General features: G+C 40.5%; 1 protein-coding gene across 1 annotated transcript in view; it reads right to left on the bottom strand.

The window, feature by feature from the left end:
- Positions 1 to 21,395, bottom strand: part of MACF1 (microtubule-actin crosslinking factor 1) — a 446,661-nt gene that overhangs the window by 216,508 nt on the left and 208,758 nt on the right. Inside the window, exons 6-19 of the mRNA XM_011955644.1 lie at positions 14,183 to 14,349; positions 13,250 to 13,362; positions 13,037 to 13,143; positions 12,367 to 12,486; positions 12,121 to 12,216; positions 11,349 to 11,476; positions 11,168 to 11,261; positions 10,809 to 10,963; positions 8,985 to 9,261; positions 4,575 to 4,703; positions 3,763 to 3,840; positions 2,990 to 3,151; positions 1,227 to 1,331; positions 495 to 590 (exon numbers count right to left, since the gene is read on the bottom strand). Coding sequence (XP_011811034.1) covers positions 495 to 590; positions 1,227 to 1,331; positions 2,990 to 3,151; positions 3,763 to 3,840; positions 4,575 to 4,703; positions 8,985 to 9,261; positions 10,809 to 10,963; positions 11,168 to 11,261; positions 11,349 to 11,476; positions 12,121 to 12,216; positions 12,367 to 12,486; positions 13,037 to 13,143; positions 13,250 to 13,362; positions 14,183 to 14,349 — 1,827 coding nt within the window. The remainder of the gene's footprint in view (positions 1 to 494; positions 591 to 1,226; positions 1,332 to 2,989; positions 3,152 to 3,762; positions 3,841 to 4,574; positions 4,704 to 8,984; positions 9,262 to 10,808; positions 10,964 to 11,167; positions 11,262 to 11,348; positions 11,477 to 12,120; positions 12,217 to 12,366; positions 12,487 to 13,036; positions 13,144 to 13,249; positions 13,363 to 14,182; positions 14,350 to 21,395) is intronic.

Below are 21,395 nucleotides of genomic sequence, written 5' to 3' on the forward strand. Positions count from 1 at the left end.
CCATCAAGAAGTGGAGTCTATTTCTCCTTAACTTGAAGTTAGGCATAGCCACATGTCTGGCTTTAACCAAAGGCACATTAATAAATGTGACAGAAGCAGAAAAAAAGGGCTTGTGCTCTAGGACTTGCTCTCTCTTGCTGCTTATGAAACACAGCCACGTTGTGAAGAAAGCTACTGGATGCTAGAGACACACGGCTTGGTGCTCCAGCACCTAGCCAACTCTTAGACATGAGCAATGCCATTTGGGACCAACCAGCCCCCAGCCTGTCTGCAGCCATGAGTAAGACAGGCAAGATAAGATGAACCACTTAGCTGAGCCCTGCCCAAAGTGCTCACCTATTGAATCACGAGCTATCTAAATGACTATTGTTTTAAGCAACTAAATTTTAAGGTGGTGGTTTATACAGCAAAAGCACACTAATGCAGATGTGTTTGTAATCTCACCTTCAACATACATATGTACACACACACACAAACACAGAAATCCATCATACCTGAAAATAAGCAGTATTCTCTTTCACATGCTGCTCAACACACAGGCACAGCTGCTTCATCCACTGCAACTGGGACTGGACAGCAGCACTATAAGCCTGCAATAAACAAGCACACAGACAGAAGGGCATGAGTTTAACAGACTCAATATATATATATGTGCAATACTATTTTCCAAGTACAACTCTGCTAATGATAGAGAAGCCAACAGAAAAGATGTGGAGATACTTGACTGGCATCTGCTCAATGCTTCCCATGTGTAAGAGGTGTTCCTTTAATCCAAAATGGTTTTGTTAGAGGGGGTTACATAGAAAAGGCCTCTTCCACACTCAGTTGTAAGTAAATGATCCAGGCAGCAAAACCCAGGCATAAATTCCTCCAGAATTCTTCCACTGTTTCTCTTCTTTTGGCAAAGGCACCACACCAACAAGAGTCAAGTCAGGATCTGTCTGGACAGTTACTTGAAGAAATATGGTCAAGTCCGCTTTTCCTCCGAAAGCTGGGAGCCAATGTACCTTCTATTGTTTCTCTCAGCAGTCTCCTTAGACTAACAGAAATGTTTGCAGGCTTTTGAGGGACACAGGAACAGTCAGGAATGAAAAGAGAGAAGACCCAAGACAAATGATCCCTGACACTTCCTCCAAGTCTTTCAGTTGAACAAAGTCTCTAATTTGAACACTTTTATAACAACAACCTCTCAACATTTGACCTCCACATATTCTCGAGTCACACACCTCCACTGTCTGCTTGGCTGGGTGGTTCTCAAGTGAAAGTAGTTCTGCTGTATCTTGTAGAGAACGAAACACATCCTGTTTCTCCTCCAGTTCCATTGTCAACTCCTGAAAATTGAATTCGATTTTACAGAATAAGTGCTCTTGACAGTGGGGAGTGGCTAGCATAAATAAAAGCTGTGTTCCCTCCCCTATTTTTTTTTTTTGAGACAGAGTCTCGCTCTGTTGCCCAGGTTGGAGTGCAGTGGCTCCATCTTGGCTCACTGCAAGCTCCGCCTCCGGGGTTCATGCCATTCTCCTGCCTCAGCCTCCCGAGTAGCTGGGACTACAGGCGCCCGCCACCACACCTGGCTAATTTTTTGTATTTTTAGTAGAGACGGGGTTTCACCATGTTAGCCAGGAGGGTTTCAATCTCCTGACCTCATGATCCACCCACCTCGGCCTCCCAAAGTGCTGGGATTACAGGTGTGAGCCACCACGCCCGGCCTTCCCTCCCCTATTTTAAAGGAACCTGCAATATAGAATTGGTGGCAAAATGAGATGTATAAACAGTGCATGCCAGAGGATTGCAGAGAAGGGCACAAACACTAGAATTACTGGAAAATATTCACAAAGGACATGGGACCTGACCCAGATGTGAGTAAAATGCGAGAACACAGAATGAGCATTGGACCACAGAAAGGAGATAACTTGTCTGGAGTGGACAGTTCCCGCACATCAGCACCCACACCAGTACATGACACACCAGGACATGGGTATCAGTGACTGGCTGGCTTTGCTTTGACTATTCAGCCTACAATGCTCTCCACTGACTACATTCTATTAACTACAGGACCCAAGTTAAATGCCAGCTCTTCTGTGAAGCTGGATACTGATCCTTACTATGCTTTCAGAGCACTTTCTTTATATCTCTGTTATAGCCTAATTTCAGTTCTCACATAGCCTGTTTATTGTATTATAGTATGCATTCTTCCTTCTAAAGTATCTAAAGTGCATGTTAAAAACAAAAACAAGAAACTCCCTATTTGCATAGTTTACAAAATCTTTAAAAATCTTCTGAGTGTGAAAATACTAAAAGTAGCAAAAACTAATCCTAACTTGTCTACATCTTTCAGTGAAAAGAATAAAAAGCAGTATCCTATTGTCCAATGTTAAATTTCCCTTCCCATTTTACAAACAAAGAGATTGAGACAAAAAAGTTAATAAATGAATTAAGGAGAATTCAGAAATTTGTGGAAAGTCCAGAGTATATCCCAGTTAAACAATACTATACTAAATGCTTTGTCTAGGTTAGCTTATTAAATCTTAATCTTTTATACAACCCTCTGGGAATACGTGCTATTAGGGAAGGGGATAGCTTCGAAGTGGTGCTATTATCTCATTTTATGGAGGTCCAGAGAGATCAAATGACTTCCCAAGGTTACAGAGCTAGTTAGTGGAAGAATAAGAATTTGAACTTAGGCACTCCAAAGCCTATAATCTTAACCACAAAGCTGTATTGCTTCTGAAATGACTCAATTTACAGACTGCTGCTGTATTCACCCAAGACACTGCCATTCTAAATGCATTCTAGATAAATTAATTCTAGAGTTCTACTGTCCCTCTCTCCATTTACACTTCTCACATACATGGATGCACTGAGTAGGGCCCCTATTTCTATCTAGCAGAATGAAACTCCAGCCACCCAAGCTTTCAGCAGACTAGCCCCTGTCTCCTTCTGCTGCTGTTAAATAAATAATACAGGCCTGCTGCTGTGCTAGACTCACAGAGAAGTAATTTCTCTTGGCTGAGATATTGGAATTGTTGTCACTCCAGTCATATGCTAGTTCCTCCTCCTCCTTCTCATTCAACCAGATCAACTCAGCTGTAGCTCTGGAAACAAATTTATGCAGGCTCTGAAGGTGCCTCATCCGGAAGCTAGAAGTTTCCTAGACAAAGCAAGGATTATAAGGTTAGACTGCTAGCCTTTGTGTAGAAGATAGCACATTTGACATCAAAGGAGAGAGTAACTCAGGAAATGAATTTGCTTTTAATCTCTGGATTTTTCCCCATGGATTCAAGTTTTGTATAAGTTTGATATAAGACTCCCAGAACTCTTATCAATCCTAAGTAGAAGACAGAATTCATAAGGCCTTTGTGGTGCTCCCCGGATAAAGAATGGTCCTGGGCTGTCCTACTCTGGACAATCTTGATAAACAGGGATGAAAAACAACAGATCAGAGGGAAAGCCCCCTCTCTACAATCTCGAACTTTTAGTTTTGGTCTCTCAAAGTGCATATAGCCACAGGTTTGCTGAAGCACAATACCTAGGATAGGTTATATTTATTTAAAACTTTCAAGAACAGTAGTTTCTGACCCGTTAAGAAAACTGAGAAAATGTTATAATACGTATGAATAAGTGCATAGTAAATGGCGTAACCTAATAAGCAGAAAACCAAAACAGGGCCAAACCAGGAGATTTCTGAATTAGGTAAGAGAATTGATTGGGGGACACCAGACTCTGTATGAGCAGAACATAAGACAATCGGCAGAAACTTACCTTCAATTTACAATACTGTGTCTCCAGTTTTCCAAGAGTTTCAGCATAGCTGGTATGGAAATTCTGGGACATCTTTCCCTGATTAGAAAAGAATGAAATAAAAATACATTAGAGAAAGAGTAAGTAAACTATGTGTTATGGTTGCAACTATGCAAATATTATGTCTAGATAGAGATATGGATTGGTTGCTCTAAGAAAAGAGAAGCTTGGACAACAAATTTCTGAGTCACATTTTATAGCTTGGAGCAGCACTGAGTGGGCAACAGTTGAGCAGGGTAATTACAAACAACAGACCTCACTATCCCACGTTTCCAGCAATTCTGGTAGCTAGCTTCTAAGCAAAACCAATGCCTGATGATTCCCACTCAATTGTTTTTTTGAAGGGAAGAGTTGAAATATAAAATGGGAAGATAGAACAGAGACTGAAGGAGAGAGAAAACTGTGTGAATAGTTTCTCTATACCAGCTCTCAACTGCAGGCAGATGGGGAAGTAAAAAGTGCCTGAATTTATAGAGGCAGAGGGCTTGAGTTTGGATCTGCATCCACTACTTACTAATTCTGACCTCTCAGCTTCTGGTATCACTTTTCTTTTTAGTAAAAAGGGGTTAATAAAAATACTTTTCTCACAAGTTTATTTCAAAGATTAACAGAAACACTTCATGTGAAAAGGGAATTTGTCATAAACCGCTCTTCCTCATCATTATTCTCTTCCAGAGCACCCTCGTACTTCGATACAGCTTTATTGTGTGTACCGTCCTTTCATCTGTTCCATCCACGTACCTCCCGTAATGTGGATTCTGAAGGCTACGCACCTCATACAACCTGGCCTCCTTGACACTTGAGCCCAGCTCTTCTACACTGGTATGGATGTGCTGCTGCGTTTCTAACTGCAACTCCACACTAGGCAGGTCATTGCCCCACTCTGCTCGTTCCAGTTTCATCTGAAAAAGAGAAAACATATACCACGTAATTTACTGAATGGCTTGGTAGGAAAACGGTCAGAATCAACGTTTGGACAAGGAAGCAAGGGGTAGAGGACTGAGCAAAAGACATCTAGGCCATCTCCTTCAATCTACAGCCTCTTACAAAAAAATTACACCATCATCACCCCTAAGGAGCAGGAGAGCAGAGCCCACCAATTATACAATAGAGCAGCTTTTCCTGCTGCATTATTAGTATACATTCCTAGAGCAATTAACCAGAAGGGGAAGGGAACTTCACAGGCTTAAAATGCTTAACTTTACACTTTAGGCATTTCTCTTTATGGAGTCTTTTCATTTCACAATCATAACTGATATAACAAGGAAGTATCTGAAAATATTTAGCTTCATTCATGACATCAACTACTGGCCAATGGAAGATAATTTCAAAACAGTTTATTTTGGGATATTTTTATTTATTGTTACATGGGGAATACATTATGTGGACATAGGAAGAATTTAATATAAAACAAAAGGGTTAGAAAGATAAGGGCAATATCAAATTTGAACCACTATCATAGAACACATGTAAATAGGGCCCCTTGGAACTGCAGAATACAGTAGTCTTGCTTAAACTTAAGAGTTATGATTGCCAGGCGCAGTGGCTCATGCCTGTGATCCCAGTACTTTGGGGGGCTGAGGTGGGTGGATCACCTGAGGTCAGGAGTTCGAGACTAGCCTGGTCAACATGGTGAAACCCTATCTCTACTAAAAACACAAAAATTAGCCAGGCATATTGCTGGGCGCCTGTAATCCCAGCTACTCTGGAGGCTAAGGCAGGAGAATTGCTTGGCTTGAACCCAGGAGGCAGAGATTGCAATGAGTGGAGATCGTGCCACTGCACTCCAGCCTGGGTGACAAAGTGAGACTCTGTCTCCAAAAAAAAAAAAAAAAGGTTGAGGCCAGCGCGATGGGCAGATCACCTGAGGGTCAGGAGTTCGAGACTAGCCTGGCTAACACAGTGAAACCCTGTTTCTACTAAAAAAAAAAGAAACCAAAAAAACAAATTAGCTGGGCATGGTGGCACATGCCTGTAATCCCAGTTACTAGGGAGGCTGAGGCAGGAGAATCGCTTGAACCCAGGAGGCAGAGGTTGCAGTGAGCTGAGATCGCACCATTGCACTCCAGCTTGGGCAACAAGAGTGAAACTCCATCTCAAAAAAATAAAAAAAGTTATGATCAACAACAAAAAATGAAGAATAAACTCCTCTGTTAATGAGAGAATTAAAAAAAAAAAACAGATTTACCCTATAAAAAATACAAGACATTCTTCACAGAAATAGAAAAAATAATTCTAAAATTTATATGGAACCACAAAAGACCCAAAATGGTCAAAGTTATCCTGAGCAAAAAGAACAAAACCAGAGGAATCACATTACCTGACTTCAAATTATACTACAGAGCTATAGTAACCAAAACAGCATAGTACTAGCCTAGAAATGGACACACAGACCAACGGAACAGAATACAGAACCCAGAAACAAATCCATACACCTACAATGAACTCATTTTCAACAAAGGTGCCAAGAACATACACTGGGGTAAGGACAGTCTCTTCGATTAATTGTGCTGGGAAAACTGGATATCCGTATGTAGAAGAATGAAACTTGACCCCTGTCCCTTGTCATATACAAAAATCAAATCAAAATGGATTAACACCTTAAACTATGAAACTACTACAAGAAAATACTGGAAACATTTTCTAAGACACTGGTCTAGGAAAAAATTTCTTGAGTAATACCACCCAAACACAGGCAACCAAAGCTAAAATGAACAAATGGGATTACATCAAGTTAAAAAGCTACTGCACAGTGAATCAACAAAGGAAAGGGACAGGCTGGGCACGGTGGTTCACGCCTGCAATCCCAGCACTTTGGGAGGACAAGGTAGGTGGATCACCTGAGGTCAGGAGTTTGAGACCAGCCTGGCCAACATGGTGAAATCCCATCTCTACTAAAAATACAAAATTAGCCGTGTATAGTGGCGCATGCCTGTAATCCCAGCTACTTGGGAGGCTGAGGTATGAGAATTGCTTAGAATCCAGAGATTGCAGTGAGTCGAGATTGCACCACTGCACTCCAGCCTGGGAGACAGAATGAGACTCTGTCTCAAAAAAAAAAGGCGGGGGGACAACCCATAGAATGGGATAAAATGTTTGCAAACTACTCATCTGACAAGGGATTAATAACTGGAATATATAAGGAGCTCAAACAACTCTACTGGAAAAAAAAATCTAATAATCCAATTAAAAATGAGCAAAAGATTTGAATAGACATTTCTCAAAAGAGGACACACAAATGCCAAACAGGCATATGAAAAGGTGCTCAACATCACTGATTATCAGAGAAATGCAAATCGAAACTACAATGTGATATCATCTCACCCCAGTTAAAATGGGTTTTATCCAAAAGACAGGCAATATACAAATGCTGGCGAGGATATGGAGAAAATGGAAGCCTTGTATGCTGTTGGTGGGAATGTAAATTAGTATAAACACTATGGAGAACAGTTTGGAGATTCCTCAGATCACTAACAATAGAGCTACTGTATGATCTAGCAATTCCACTGCTGGGTGTATACTCAAAAGAAAGGAAATCAGTGTATCAAAGAGATCTGCATTTCCACATGTTTGTTGCACCACTATTGACGATAGCCAGAATTTGGAAGCAACCTAAGTGTCCATCACAGATGAATGGAGAAAGAAAATGTGGTACTTAAACACAATGGAGTACTATTCAATCATAAAAAAGAATGAGAACTTGTCATTTGCAACAATATGGATGGAACTAGAGGTTATTATGTTAAGTGAAATATGCTAGGCACAGAAAGACAAACATCGTATGTTCTCACTTAGTTGTGGGATGTATAAATCAAAACAGGCTGGGAAGAGTAGTATGGGGTCAAAGGGAGGTGGGGATGATTAATGGGTACAAAAAAAAATAGTTAAAGAATGAATACTACCTAGCATCTGATAGAACAACAGGATGACTACAGTCAAAATAATTTACTTGTACTTTTTTTTGTTTAAACTTTTAGTTTTGAAATGGGGTACTGCTCTGTTGCCCAGGCTGGAGTGCAGCAGTGCTATCTTGGCTCGCTGCAACCTCTGCCTCCCAGGCTCAAGTGATTCTCCCACCTCAACCTCCCAAGTAGCTGGGACCACAGGTGTGCGCCATCATTCCTGGTTAATTTTCCATAGAGATGGGGTTTCGCCTGTTGCCCAGACTGGTCTTGAACTCCTGGACTCACACAATCCGCCCACCTCGGCCTCCCAAAGTGCTAGGATTATAGGTGTGAGTCACTGCACCCAGTCTGTACTTTCTTTTTTTTTGAGATAGCGTCTCGCTCTGTCGCCCACACTGGAGTACGGAGGTGCGATCTCGGCTCACTGCAAGCTCCACCTCCCTGGTTCACGCCATTCTTCTGCCTCAGCCTCCTGAGAAGCTGGGACTACAGGCACCTGCCAACACTCCCGGCTAATTTTTTATATTTTTAGTAGAGGTGGGGTTTCACCGTGTAGCCAGGATGGTCTTGATCTCCTGACCTCGTGATCTGCCCACCTAGGCCTCCCAAAGTGCTGGGAATACAGGTGTAAGCCACCGCACCCGGCCCCCAGCCTATACATTTTTAAATAACTAAAAGAGTATAACTGGATTGTTTGTAACACAAAGGATAAATTTCTTGAGATGACAGATACCCCATTTTCTACGACGTGATTATACATTACATGCCTGTATCAAAATATCTCATGTATTGTATAAATATATATACCTTCTATGTACTCCCACACAAAAGAATTTAATTAAAAAAAGATAACAGATGTATGACATGGCAATTTTCTCCAAGCTCTCACTTAGAGTACAGTTAGCTGAGGGAAAAGATTCCCAAAGGGAAAACTGTATGCTATTCAGTATGGGACTGTGAGAATTTGTGCCAACCTCATCAATGCAAGATTTAAGGAGAAGGGGGCTTGGGTCTCAGGCAGCATCAATAATTAAGAAAGTCAAGCCAGGTATGGTGGTATATACCTATTGTCCCAGCTACTCAAGAGGCTGAGGCAGGAGGATCACTTCAGCCCCAGTCCAGCCTGGGCAACACAGCAAGACCCCATCACTCAAATGAAGGAATAATAATAATTAAGGGAATGTGCACAGGGAACACAAAGCAATCTTGTCCTCTTAGATAAGCTGCTGAATCCGGTAAACATTAGTGTACTGCATAAGCTTTTGGATATACACCCACCTGCATCTCTTCTACCCAAGACAGTAGTTCATACACAAATCGGAGATTGCCTTCATCTTCAGAGGAGCTGATAGCCACAAGTTCAGCCCGAGTCATAGGCTTTCGGAACCAGGAGGTAGAAGAAGAATAGGGTGCCTTGGTTAAGGGTTCTGCTTTCAGATGAGTAGTGGTTAAAGTAGAGGGTGGAACCAATTCAAGTGAAGTGAAATGGCCCTTCCGGTATAGGTTTGTACACTCTAGGCGCAAGGTGACCAGCTCATCCTGCAGACGCATGACTCTGAAATGGAAGAAGAGAAAAAAGGAAGGGATTTAAATCTATAGTATACTTTTTAAAAATAAAATCTTCCTTATCCATTTGACAAAGATATGATAAAAATAAAAATGAGCCACCCTGGCCAACATGGTGAAACCCTGTGTGTACTAAAAATACGAAAATTAGCCAGGTGTATTGGCACAAGCCTGCAGTCCCATCTACTCAGGAGGCAGAGGTAGGAGAATTGCTTGAACTCAGGAGGCGGAGGTTGCAGTGAGCTGAGATCATACCACTGCATCCCAGCCTGGGTGACAGAGCAAGACCCCGTCTCAAAAAAAATAAAATAAAAAACAAAAAATAAAAATGAGATCATATAAGGAAAAGTGTTTAGAAAAAGTGCTATATGAATACAAGGTGATATTATTAACATCTCCATCTAGTTCAGAATTGTTTTTAAGACAAATGCCAAATTACAGTGTTAACTGGAGGGAAGCTAACAATACTATTTATGTAACTCTCAAATAGTATAATAAAACAAACAATGGATTAGGGGTCAAGAAATGTGGGTCCTAGTCTTGGCTCTGTAAAACTAGCCTTGGGAGGCCAAGACAGGTGGATCACAAGGTCAGGAATTCAAGACCAACCTGGCCAACATGGTGAAACCCCATCTCTAGTAAAAATACAAAAATTAGCTGGGCATGGTGGTCCACGCCTGTACTCCCAGCTACTCTGAGGCTGAGGCAGGAGAATTGCTTGGACCCAGGAGGCGGAAGTCGCAGTGAGCTGAGATTGTGCCACTGCACTCCATCCTGGGCTACAGAGTGAGATGCCGTCTCAAAAAAAAAAAGAAAACAAAAAAAACCAGCCACAGGACTTTACACAATTTTCATCTTCTGTGGGTCTTAGTTTTTTCCCCTATAAAAAGAATGTGATGGATCACCAATGTTTCTAAATCAGAAGTTGTGTTGTGTCCCACCCCTGCAGGTCGTTCTAAAATATACGAGAACGGGCCAGATATAGTGGCTCATGCCTGTAATCCCAGCACTTTGGGAGGCTGAGGCAGGAGGATCGCTTGAGCCCAGGAGATTGAGATCAGCATGGGCAAGATGGCAAAACCCCGTCTCTACTAAAAATACAAAAATTAGCTGGGCATGGCAGCCTGCACTTATAGGTCTAGCTACCTGGGAGGCTGAGGTGGAAGGATTGCTTGAGCCCAGGAAGTCGAGGCTGCAGTGAGCCATGATTGTGCCACTGCACTCCAGCCTGGGCAACAAAAGTGAGACCCTGTCTTTAATTAATTAATTAATTAAAAGAAAGTATGTGGGATGTTATAAAAGGCCACAACGATTGAAGTAATCCTACGGGTACTTAGTGGGATAGGGGTGCAATAAGGAGAAACTGTCCTCCACTAACAGAACATTGCTGCCCAAGATATCTGTAGTATCTCCATTGAGACACTGACCTCAAATGTCCAAGTTAAAAGATTAAGTGCCTGACTCTTGCTCTACTCTTGATCCATGAGTCTCAGCAGTAAGCAAGCAAGCGCTCCGTTTGAGTCCCTTGTTCCTCACCTAAAAGCCAGCTCTTCTAGCTGGTAGTAATTCTCATCCCGCAGGATCTGGAGATCCACCTGCAGCTGCCTGATGAGACCTTCACACTCCTGAATGTACATAATGACATCTGACTCACATTGTACCGGTTGTCCTGATTCCAGATGAGCAGCATCCTGAGACAGGAAGAGAGAATAACAGTGGGAAAACTTCCATTGCCCCACTCACTAGGACAGAGGGAGCCAAGGAATCTACTGCAATTCCAAAGAAAAGGGAAGTAATACATCTGGATTCCTCGATTGCTAACTTCAAGCATTAGAGCAGAGGGTGAGAAGCAGAAAACATGTGACATAGATGTGGGACAAAAGTCGGAGACTTACAGCCTGCAAGGTATTCTTAGCTAGTGTCAGTTTTTCTTCACAGTTCAAAGCACCATTCTGAATTTTGTTTGCAATCTGTAGCAGCAATTCCAGCCTGAAATAAGATAAAACTATAGTCATGTGAAAGGTTCACAGTAGCTCAATAAATAATGTCAGACCAACTCTCAGGATCTGGACCCACCTCTCCACAGCCGGCCGAAGTGATTTCTCTCGCTCCAGCATCTCTATGATAAGCTTTCCCCACTCTTCTTCCACATCATTAGGGTGATAACCTTGAGGCAGTTTAATTCGGCCAAATTCAATCCACACCTGAAAGAGACACTCTTTCAGTCCAAAAACACAGCCATGCCCTCTTGACCCAGTTTTGATTTACACATCACTTTTTGCTTCCTTACCCAGCCATTCAGCAGTTTTTCCTATTGTCTAACATGGAAAAACAATCAAATATGTATCAGGTTCTTCACCCTTGAGGTAAAAAGAAAAGTCACCTCTAGAATTTAGGGACTACCTACTCTAAGTCCTTCCATTCCTTTTACACTTTCTATAAATCCTCCTTTCCTCTCAGTAACTTTTATTCTGGCAAAGTTAAAGTCTCATCTCTACAACTTCAAATTCTCTAGGAATCAAATTCTGAACAGAAGTCTCTCTTCTTTCCATCCTAGGGAAAGATTCAGCTTTCCTCTGAGAAGCAGAAAAATTTATCCACAAAACTCAAGATTTCTGAATAAATATATGCCATTTTTCAATAAGCCCTTTAAAAAACAGAGATGGCTGACACTGCCCCTTTACCACAGTATTTTAAGACCAACCTGAGAGTGGTGCTATTATTTGTCACCAGGAGAGTACTTCTATTAATGCAGTTTGGGAAGAGAATACAAGGAATCTATAATCAAGAAGCAACAACAGTACAGACCAGCAAACCCCAAGTCTCAGCAAAGGATAAGCTCTCTTACCTCTAGTAATTTATATAATTCCTCAATTCTTCCTTTTTCTCTCTCCTTGGCCAGAATTTCTGTTTCTTTGAAGTGTATATATTGGTTATAAAGTGCCTATAAAATTAATATTTGGTGAATGAATGGACACAAACTTTAGGACCCAATTTTTCATACCACCTCACCCAGAAGCCAGCAGCGATAATAAGCTTGGAGACTTACTCCCTAGAAAGATTTTACCAAAAAAATTTAAGTCCTTGACTTTACCTTTAGTTCAACAGGGTTTTGGGGAAAAGTTTTATCTGACATCAGTATCGTATGCTGTTTGATCCAGGGAATGAGGGAGTCCACTCGGCTTTGGTATTCTTGCCACCTGGAGTCCACTTCCTATTGCCAGAAGGTAAACATCACACACCTGATTAGCAATATCCAAAACAAGCACAAGAGGAAGTAGCTCAGGCCACTCCAAACTATATAAAATCCCTTTCCTTTAATTGCCTAGATGCTGCTCAGTTTAATGCTCACAGTACCAGTTTCAAAGCTCCTCAAGGGCTCTCAGGCTGGGATTCAATTTCTTGACACTAAGAAAGGCTACAAAGCAAGCTACTAAATATATTCTGAAAAGAGCTGTGATCTACCTAATCAAGCTGATATATGAATGAATAATAAAACACTTCCTCATCTTGAATTACAGTTAGGGATGAAAGGGACATTCCTTGCTGGCATTTAGCACCAAATAGTCTATGCTAATTGTTACAAAATCAGCAGTATCTAGACTCATTTCCAGGGCCAAGGATAATGTCAATGTATGCTAAAGATACTGGATATATAGTTTGATATCATGAGTATACCATCAGTGCTTAAGAAAGTGTCTAAGCAATACATTCCACCCAAATGAATCAAAGTCAGAAGGCCTTCTAGGAAAATGTTCTTTTACCGTAGCACTGATCCCTTCTCCACCCTCAGGGACTTTAGGGAAGGCATCATAAATTGAAGACACATAAGTGATTACAGACTTTTCATCTGGAGATGGCACATCCACATCTGACAGAGAATGGACAAGAAATTTCTTAGTCAGAACAAAGGAACTTGCCAAAAGAAGGAATACTGAATACATGTTCCTTACTCAGTTCAGTAAACTCTCTCTCACCTTCTGCATCCAGCAGACGAGTGACCCCCAGTCTTTCTGCCACTTCAAAAGCCTGTTCCAGATTCTCTCGGTTACTCTGGATTTGTACCCTCTCCATGTCTACCAGATCGGGTCTGTAAAAGTCCAGCAAGGCACATGAAAGGTCACCATCCACACATCACACATGAGTTCACACAAAGAAAACCTCCTAAAAGTTCCCAGAGCTGAAAAACACTGAGTTAGAGAAAAAGCAGGAGGTTAAGAAGAGCACAAATTCCATTTTTAAGTATACACCAGGGGCTCAGTGCTTCCTAATGCTAAACTTAAACACACAGTTTAGGTTTGTTGAATGTCATGCGAAAAATATCATCAGTTAGCACTGAAAATTGGGGCATGTTTATGATCACTAAGAACTCAACAATTTTTAATTTTGTCATTCAGAATTTCTATCTTCTTCATCTCATTTCAACCACCTGCTGTTCCTAAACCACTCCAAAACCACTCCAAGCAAGCCCTAACTCCAGGCCCTTTGCACTTGTATTTCTTCCAACTGGAACACTCTGACCCCAGAAGCCTGCATGACTCACTCCCTCATGGCTCTGCTCTAACATGCTCACCAAAGAGGCCATCTCTGACCACCCTGTCCAAAATATCACAAACCTCTGCCACTTTCTAATCCCGCCATTGCATTTACCACTGCATGATGGCATACATTTATTACCTATTCTCCCTACTGGAAGGAAAGTTCCATGAGGGCAAAAACTTTCACTGTTTTCTTCATTGCTCCTTGTGCCCAGTTCCTAGAAAATTAGTTAAATAAATATTCCTTTTTCAAATGAACAAATGAATCAAACTTTGATTTTTGCTTGAGGAGGTGGAAATAGCATTATAACTAATTACAAACAAGAGATGAGACGAAGCCCTGCAGGAGCACAGAAATTCCACTGTTCTTACCGGTATCGGTGAATGAGTGCATTGAACATCTTCCCATCACTCCAGCAGGAGGAAAAGTTGGTGCATTTGATTCCTGTGTAACCAGCTGTCACCTTCTGGGTCCACAGGAGTAGTTTCTCTTTAGCTGACATATCCCCTGATTCTCCACTAATGTAGATGTCAGAGATCTGTCAAAAGATGGGACACAGAATAATTCATTATAAATAAGACAAAGTCTTTTAGTCTTCTCTTCTCCATACATTATGGCTCTTAGTAAAACGAAGATCCAAAGCTGGAAGCACTTCAGAGGACTATTCCAACATATATTCACCCTCTTGCTAGTCAAAGAAACACAAATTAAAACCATGAGAGGTAATTTTTCACCTGTCAAATTAGGAAATGTTTGTTTTTAATGATAATATTCACAATTGGAGAGAATATCTAAAATTGGGTACCGTCATAGACTGCCACTAGTGAGAGTATAAATGCCATAGCTTCTCTGGATGTCAGTTTTGAATCAAGCCTTAAAACATACATACAACTTGATAGGAAGTCATCATAAATATAAACAAATAATTTTATACATGAATATTTATCAAAGTATAATAAACGTGACTTAGCAAAAAGTTATAAAAAGCTTAAATACTAATGAGGGGTTGGGGTTGACTGGTTATAAATCATAGCACAATTATAGCAGAATAGAATTCTTTGTAGCACTTAAAAAGTTATGTTTTAGAAAGTTTCAGGCCAGGTGTAATGGCTCACGCCTGTAGTCCCAGTTACTCAGGAGGCTGAGGGGGGAGGATCACTTGAAGCCAAGAGATGAAGGCTGCAGTGAAGTATGATCATGCCACAACACTGCAGCCTGGGTGACAGAGTGAGAGTCCATCTCAAAAAAATAAATAAAAATTTTAATGACATAGGACAATGATCACCAAATTTAAGAAACAGAATATAAATGAATTAATATATAGTAATCTTATTTTGCACAAAAGACATACAAAATATACATTTAAGTACACAGTCATATATACATACAAATGCATACACATACACCTATGTATGCAATACAGGCGCATATACTGTATGTATGTGAGAAATACAGCAAACTAATAATCATAGTTACCTCTATGGAGTAACATTACAGGTGATTTTTATATTTTCCAAATTTTTTACATCCTGTACATTTTCATAATAAGAAAAAAGTTATTTTAAGAAATCTCCAAAATACAGCACAAGACCTATTTTAGAGAGATCGTAATGCAGGTGAGGAAAAAGTGCATGTCTCGTGCGTGCAAAGTGGGACTAATACCACCTTTTCAGGGTTGCTGTGATAATCAGCGAGATTACACATTAAAGCAGCTAGCCCAAACTCAGGGTTATGCTCAACAAATAAGGGTTCCCTTATCTCTTCTTTATTTGAAGGCTGGTCTTTCTTCAATTCTTACTTGTCTAACTCCCACAGCACTGACAGTCCGTATCATCAACTAATTAAATGTTATTTTGAGCTGGGCGCAGTGGCTCACGCCTGTAATCCCAGCTCTTTGGGAGACTGAGGCAGGCAGATCACCTGAGGTCAGGAGTTCGAGACCAGGCTGGCCGACATGGTGAAACCCCCTCTCTACTAAAAACATAAAAATTAACCAGTGGTGGCGCGCAACTGTAGTCCCAACTACTTGGGAGGCTGAGGCACAAGAATTGCTTGAACCTGGGAGGCGGACGTCGTGGTGAGCTGAAATTGCACCACTGCACTCTAGCCTGGGCGACAGAGTGAGACTCTGTCTCAAAAACATAAAATAAATAAATAAATAAATGTTATCTTGCAGTATGGACTATTATTTCATATATTTAATCTTATCTCCCCTAGACTGCACGTAGGTTTCCTGAGGGGGTCTGGCACCACATCTTAACAACCAGAGCAATATAAAACTGAACTGCAGCCCCTGTGTGGGAGAGCTCCTCACCACTGGACGTGTTCAAGCAGAAACTAAGATGCTGTGGACGAAATAACTTCCAAATCTGAGACCCGCGGATCATAGTCCTTCAGTGCACTGCCCATTGCACTTAGTGTTGTGCTGGTTGTATGGTGGGACCTTAACATGTTTTAATTAATAATAACTTGGTTTATGAATTAAATAATAAAAATAATAAAATGAAATAATAAAAATAAGCAAATAAAACTATTTTGGGGGCCAGGCACAGTGGCTCACGCCTGTAAGCCCAACACTTTGGGAGGCCGAGGCAGGCAGATCATCTGAGGTCAGGAGTCCGAGACCACTCCAGCCTAGGCGACAGAGTAGGACTCAGTCTCAAAAAAAAAAAAAAAAAAAAGTATTCTGGGATAAAGCCCACCTAGAATCTGTAGACAGGTTACTTAGCTAATTCAAAGCAGTGCATAAAGTGAAACAAGTTTAGGCTAGCATTATTTATCTCCTCTGGAGTGGGACTATGAATGATTTTATTTTTTCTTCCTACTCTTCTTTTTTTCAGACTTTGAGTAATGACCACACTTTACTTTTATAATAAAAACTATAAAAATAATCCTTGTTAACAAGGAAAAATATTAAGCCTTTGATTCAGACAGATATGTGTTTGAAAGAAGGCATTTACTAGAAATGTGACCTCAGGCAAACCACATAAGCCTCCTGGCCCAATTTTTCCCATATTTAAAATAGGATAATAATTTTCTCAAAGGATCATTATAAGGATTAAATAAGATGATGTAGGTAGTGCCGAGGGTACATGTATTTCCTTCCCATAATAATAAGACAGCATACCCAGCACAATTTTTGGTCTGGGTGTTTGGGGCAGAGAAAACACAAGCATGTCAATAGAACATCCTATCTCTTAATCATCTCATTCAGGTGCAGTACCATGAAAGTAGTAGCTTCCCTTGTGACCAATACAAGGGAGAAATCAATAATAAGGCATCTCCAAGTGTCTGAATTTACAAACTCATAATAGATGAGATTAAATATCAAATGATATTTTAAAATTGGAAAGAAAAAAAAAGGGGCCAGGAACTTTAACACTATATTTAGAATAAAAGAAAGCTGCAGGCAAATAAATATTACTAAGATGTCTGAAGAAAGACTGTGAGAATAGACGAGTATGGGAAGCTTGCATTGAGTATAGAAAAGGGAAGGCAGGAAGTACTGCCCCTATGCCCTCTATGCCTGTGAAGGTGAAATTGTGCCCCACCCAGCAGATTCAAGGGACATGGGTTCTCATGCCCTTGACAGGTACATTTCTACAGAAGAAATCAGACTATTCTACTTTGATGATGACAACTAATAAGACCATCCTACAAATCATACCTCCACTCACCACCTCTCTGCTCTGACTCCATGTTCACCTGACATGAGGTGACAACTTTCAGATTATTATTTGCTTCCCATATAGATATTATAAAGCAACAAAAGCACTAAGTGGCCAATTCAAATTCTTGAATCACTTGGCAGTCAAAATTTATTTTGTAAATTAATAAATTCACATTGACCAATCTCATGCAAATGTGATCAGTGTGAGTCAATTTCCTAAAACTTAATCAATTCCAGGTCTACTTGGGGCTGGGGGAGGGGCGGTAGTGGGGAGAGAAGCTATGGAGCTGCAGAGCCAAGGACCCAATAATGGATCATGGCTCTTCCTATAAACAGCTTCTTCCTAGTACCAATTCTATTTCAGTTTCCCTTAACATTTCTAGCTACCTATTTCACTGGCTAAATGCAACACTGATATATCCCACTGCCTTCACTGTAGCTGCTTCACATACATATTAAAGTAAAACATTATTGGGGGCCAGGCACGGTGGCTCAAGCCTGTAATCCCAGACTTTGGGAGGCCGAGACAGGCGGATCACGAGGTCAGGAGATCGAGACCATCCTGGCTAACACGGTGAAACCCCGTCTCTACTAAAAATACAAAAAATTACCCGGGCGAGGTGGCGGGCGCCTGTGGTCCCGGCTACTCGGGAGGCTGAGGCAGGAGAATGGTGCGAACCCGGGAGGCGGAGCTTGCAGTGAGCTGAGATCCGGCCACTGCACTCCAGCCTGGGCAACAGAGCCAGACTCCGTCTCAGAAAAAAAAAAACATTATTGGGAACAGGAAATAGATTTGTTGACGTAAAAAAAGACAGAACTTGAATAAGCAAGACAAAATCTAAGTATTTGCGTTCTTTACCCAAAAACGAAATTCCAGTTAGTTAACTGATATTGTATGTTCATTACAGACATAATCTTTCTGATAACATCTCTCATCTCTTAGTATTTCTGTATATTGCACTAAAACTACTTCAACGAACAGCTTTACTTCAGATTTTAAACATAGCTGTAATGAGATAGATGTTTGGATCCCTAAGTAAAACAAAAAAAAAAACAAAAAAAACTACCCTGTATGGATTAGGGCCCTTCCTAGACTGTAAACTGGATGGGAAAAATGGGATTATCACCACAACCATCTCAGTAAGTAAATTTGGCTTTCATCAATCTTTTTCTGTATACTCACACATGATATGTGTGCACAGTACTGTCCTCTGGGCTATGCAGAAGTTTCACCATAATCTCCCAAATGCAGAAATCCAGCTTCAGTTTCAGAGATCTTTCTCCCTCATCTCGATTTTTTAAGGAGGAAGCCATTTGGAGACGGAGAACAGCCTCAATATTATGCCTCAGAATATGCAAATTCCACTTGAATTTCCTTTCAATTCACACTTCCCAAAGCTTGGTTAATTGCTTTTCTGAAGTATTCCCAGAAGCTGAATGTTTTCCTAATAATTCAGTAAGTATTGACTGAACAACATCTTAGCACTACGACAGGCACCATGGAGAAAAACGAAAAAAAGACACACCATTTACTTATTCTGTTAATATTTTTTGAGCAACCATTATATTCTAGGAGCTGTGCTTAAGTTCTTAATATCTCAAAATAAAAAAAACACAGCCCCAGGCCTCAAGTTCAAGCAATTTAATCAGGGAGACAATTTACTACACAAAGAGATCAATGTGACAGAGATAAGCAAGTGATCCCAACTAGCAATGCCAGAGGATTGCTCAGCAACAACCTCTGTGCTGAGTTTTAATAAGTAGAAGTTGGCCAGGTAAAAACATGGAAAACAAAAAAAGAAGACATGTCTGCCCTGCAAGAACTTAGTTGAGACATGCCATAACTAACTAACATATGATTATCCCAAATATTTTCCCAGATAACAACAGGTGTGTGAAACTAAAACAGGAATACAGGAAGGGAAGCTCTGTGGTCCTCCTGAATACACAAACTTTTAGAAATTTATTTACACATATACACATATTTAAAATTAAGCAGTATATTTAATGCATTTAGTATTAATGTATTTTCTGCCTTTATAATTTCAAAAAACCGTATTATTCAAACTTCACATGCATCTTTAACATCAGTGTTTTTCCTTCAATAAAGCTATTTTTTGAGTGAATTTTCTAGACAATACTGTCTTCTTTTTAAGATTTTATTTTATTTTATTTTATTTTATTTTATTTTTTTGAGACGGAGTCTCGCTCTGCCGCCCAGGCTGGAGTGCAGTGGCCGGATCTCAGCTCACTGCAAGCTCCGCCTCCCAGGTTTACGCCATTCTCCTGCCTCAGCCTCCCGAGTAGCTGGGACTACAGGCGCCCGCCAAATCGCCCGGCTAGTTTTTTGTATTTTTTAGTAGAGACGGGGTTTCACCGTATTAGCCAGGATGGTCTCGATCTCCTGACCTCGTGATCCGCCCGTCTCGGCCTCCCAAAGTGCTGGGATTACAGGCTTGAGCCACCGCGCCCGGCCTCTTTTTAAGATTTTAAAGTTAATAACAGCACTTTTCAGAATCTACATTGTCTCTGGGTATTTCATTTCAAACCACAAGAATCCAGTTGCATAACACTGGATAAGCGTTTTGTTTTTTTTTTTCCATTCATTCTGTTGTGTTTATTTGTGATCCCCATAATGTATGTGTGTGTTTCATATGTAATGTCAGTGATTCAAAAAAAATTTTTAATGTTAAAGCTTGTATACAATTACTTTCAACACTTCAAATTAGGAGATTATATTCTCAGGAACAGTAACTAAAACTTTCTTAGATTTTTGGTTCCTCTTTTTTGTTTAATCAATTATGGCAGTTGATCTCTACAAAAAAATGTTAGTGATTGAACTAGCAGATGGTGACACAGATTTATTCACCCTTTTTCATGAACTGACTATAAGCTTCCTGGAAGCCTAATAACAAGAAATGCTTTATAAGAAGTAAAATATAAAGAGAATATCTCTTTTCTGAAGGTTAACTTTTGGAGGAAAATAATTTCATCTTATATCTATGGTAGGTCACGTGAAAGAGTTAAACAAATTTAAAGCTAAAAAAGACCAATAATTATAGTAATATCCAATATAAAATCTCAGCAGAATGGAAAATTACTGTGGGCTGGAGTGATCACAAAGATTTCTAGAAGAAGTACCATTTAAACTCATCCTTGAAGGGTGTTACAGAACAGATGAAAGGCAAGGAAGAAAAGAATTCCAGGTAGAAAGTGGATGTAAACAAAGTTTACGCAAGAAACTGAGATAAGGTGAAAGAGAAATAGTAGTTAAGGGGTTGATCTGTTAAAATAAGAAGGTTTAAATTGGGAATCGATAGAAAAGATAAGATAGATTACAAAGGAACTGGAATACCCAGCTGAGGAGTTTGGCCTTTGTAAGTCTCGCAGTGGGTAAGACAGTTGCTCTGAGCAAGTAGGTACTTGATTATTATGTCCTCAAGTTTCTAGCTGACCTCATCACCCACTAAAGATAAAGCATCAGACCTTGAAAACTTTCAAGAAGCAAATGAAGGCTGGGTGCAGTGGCTCACTCCTGTAATACCACCGCATTGGAAGGCCTAGGCAAGAGGATCACTTGAACCCTGGAGTTCAAGATAAGCCTGGGAAACACTGTGAGACCCTGTCTCTACAAAAAATTTAAAAATTAGCTGGGTGTGGTTGTACTCCCCTGTAGTCCCAGCTACTTGGCAAGTTGAGGCAGGAGGATCGTTTAAGCCCGAGATGTCAAGGTTGCAGTGAGCTATGATTGCACCATTGCTCTCCAGCCTGGGTGTCAGAGCAAGATTCTTTCTCAAAGAAAAAAAAAAAGAGAGAGAGGAAGAAGAAGAAAGAAGAAGAAAGAAGAAGAAGAAGAAGAAGAAGAAAGAAGAAGAAGAAGAAGAAGAAGAAGAAGAAGAAGAAGGAGGAGGAGG

Source organism: Colobus angolensis, unplaced genomic scaffold, assembly GCF_000951035.1.
Source record: "Colobus angolensis palliatus isolate OR3802 unplaced genomic scaffold, Cang.pa_1.0 Scaffold4, whole genome shotgun sequence".
NCBI lineage: Eukaryota > Metazoa > Chordata > Mammalia > Primates > Cercopithecidae > Colobus > Colobus angolensis.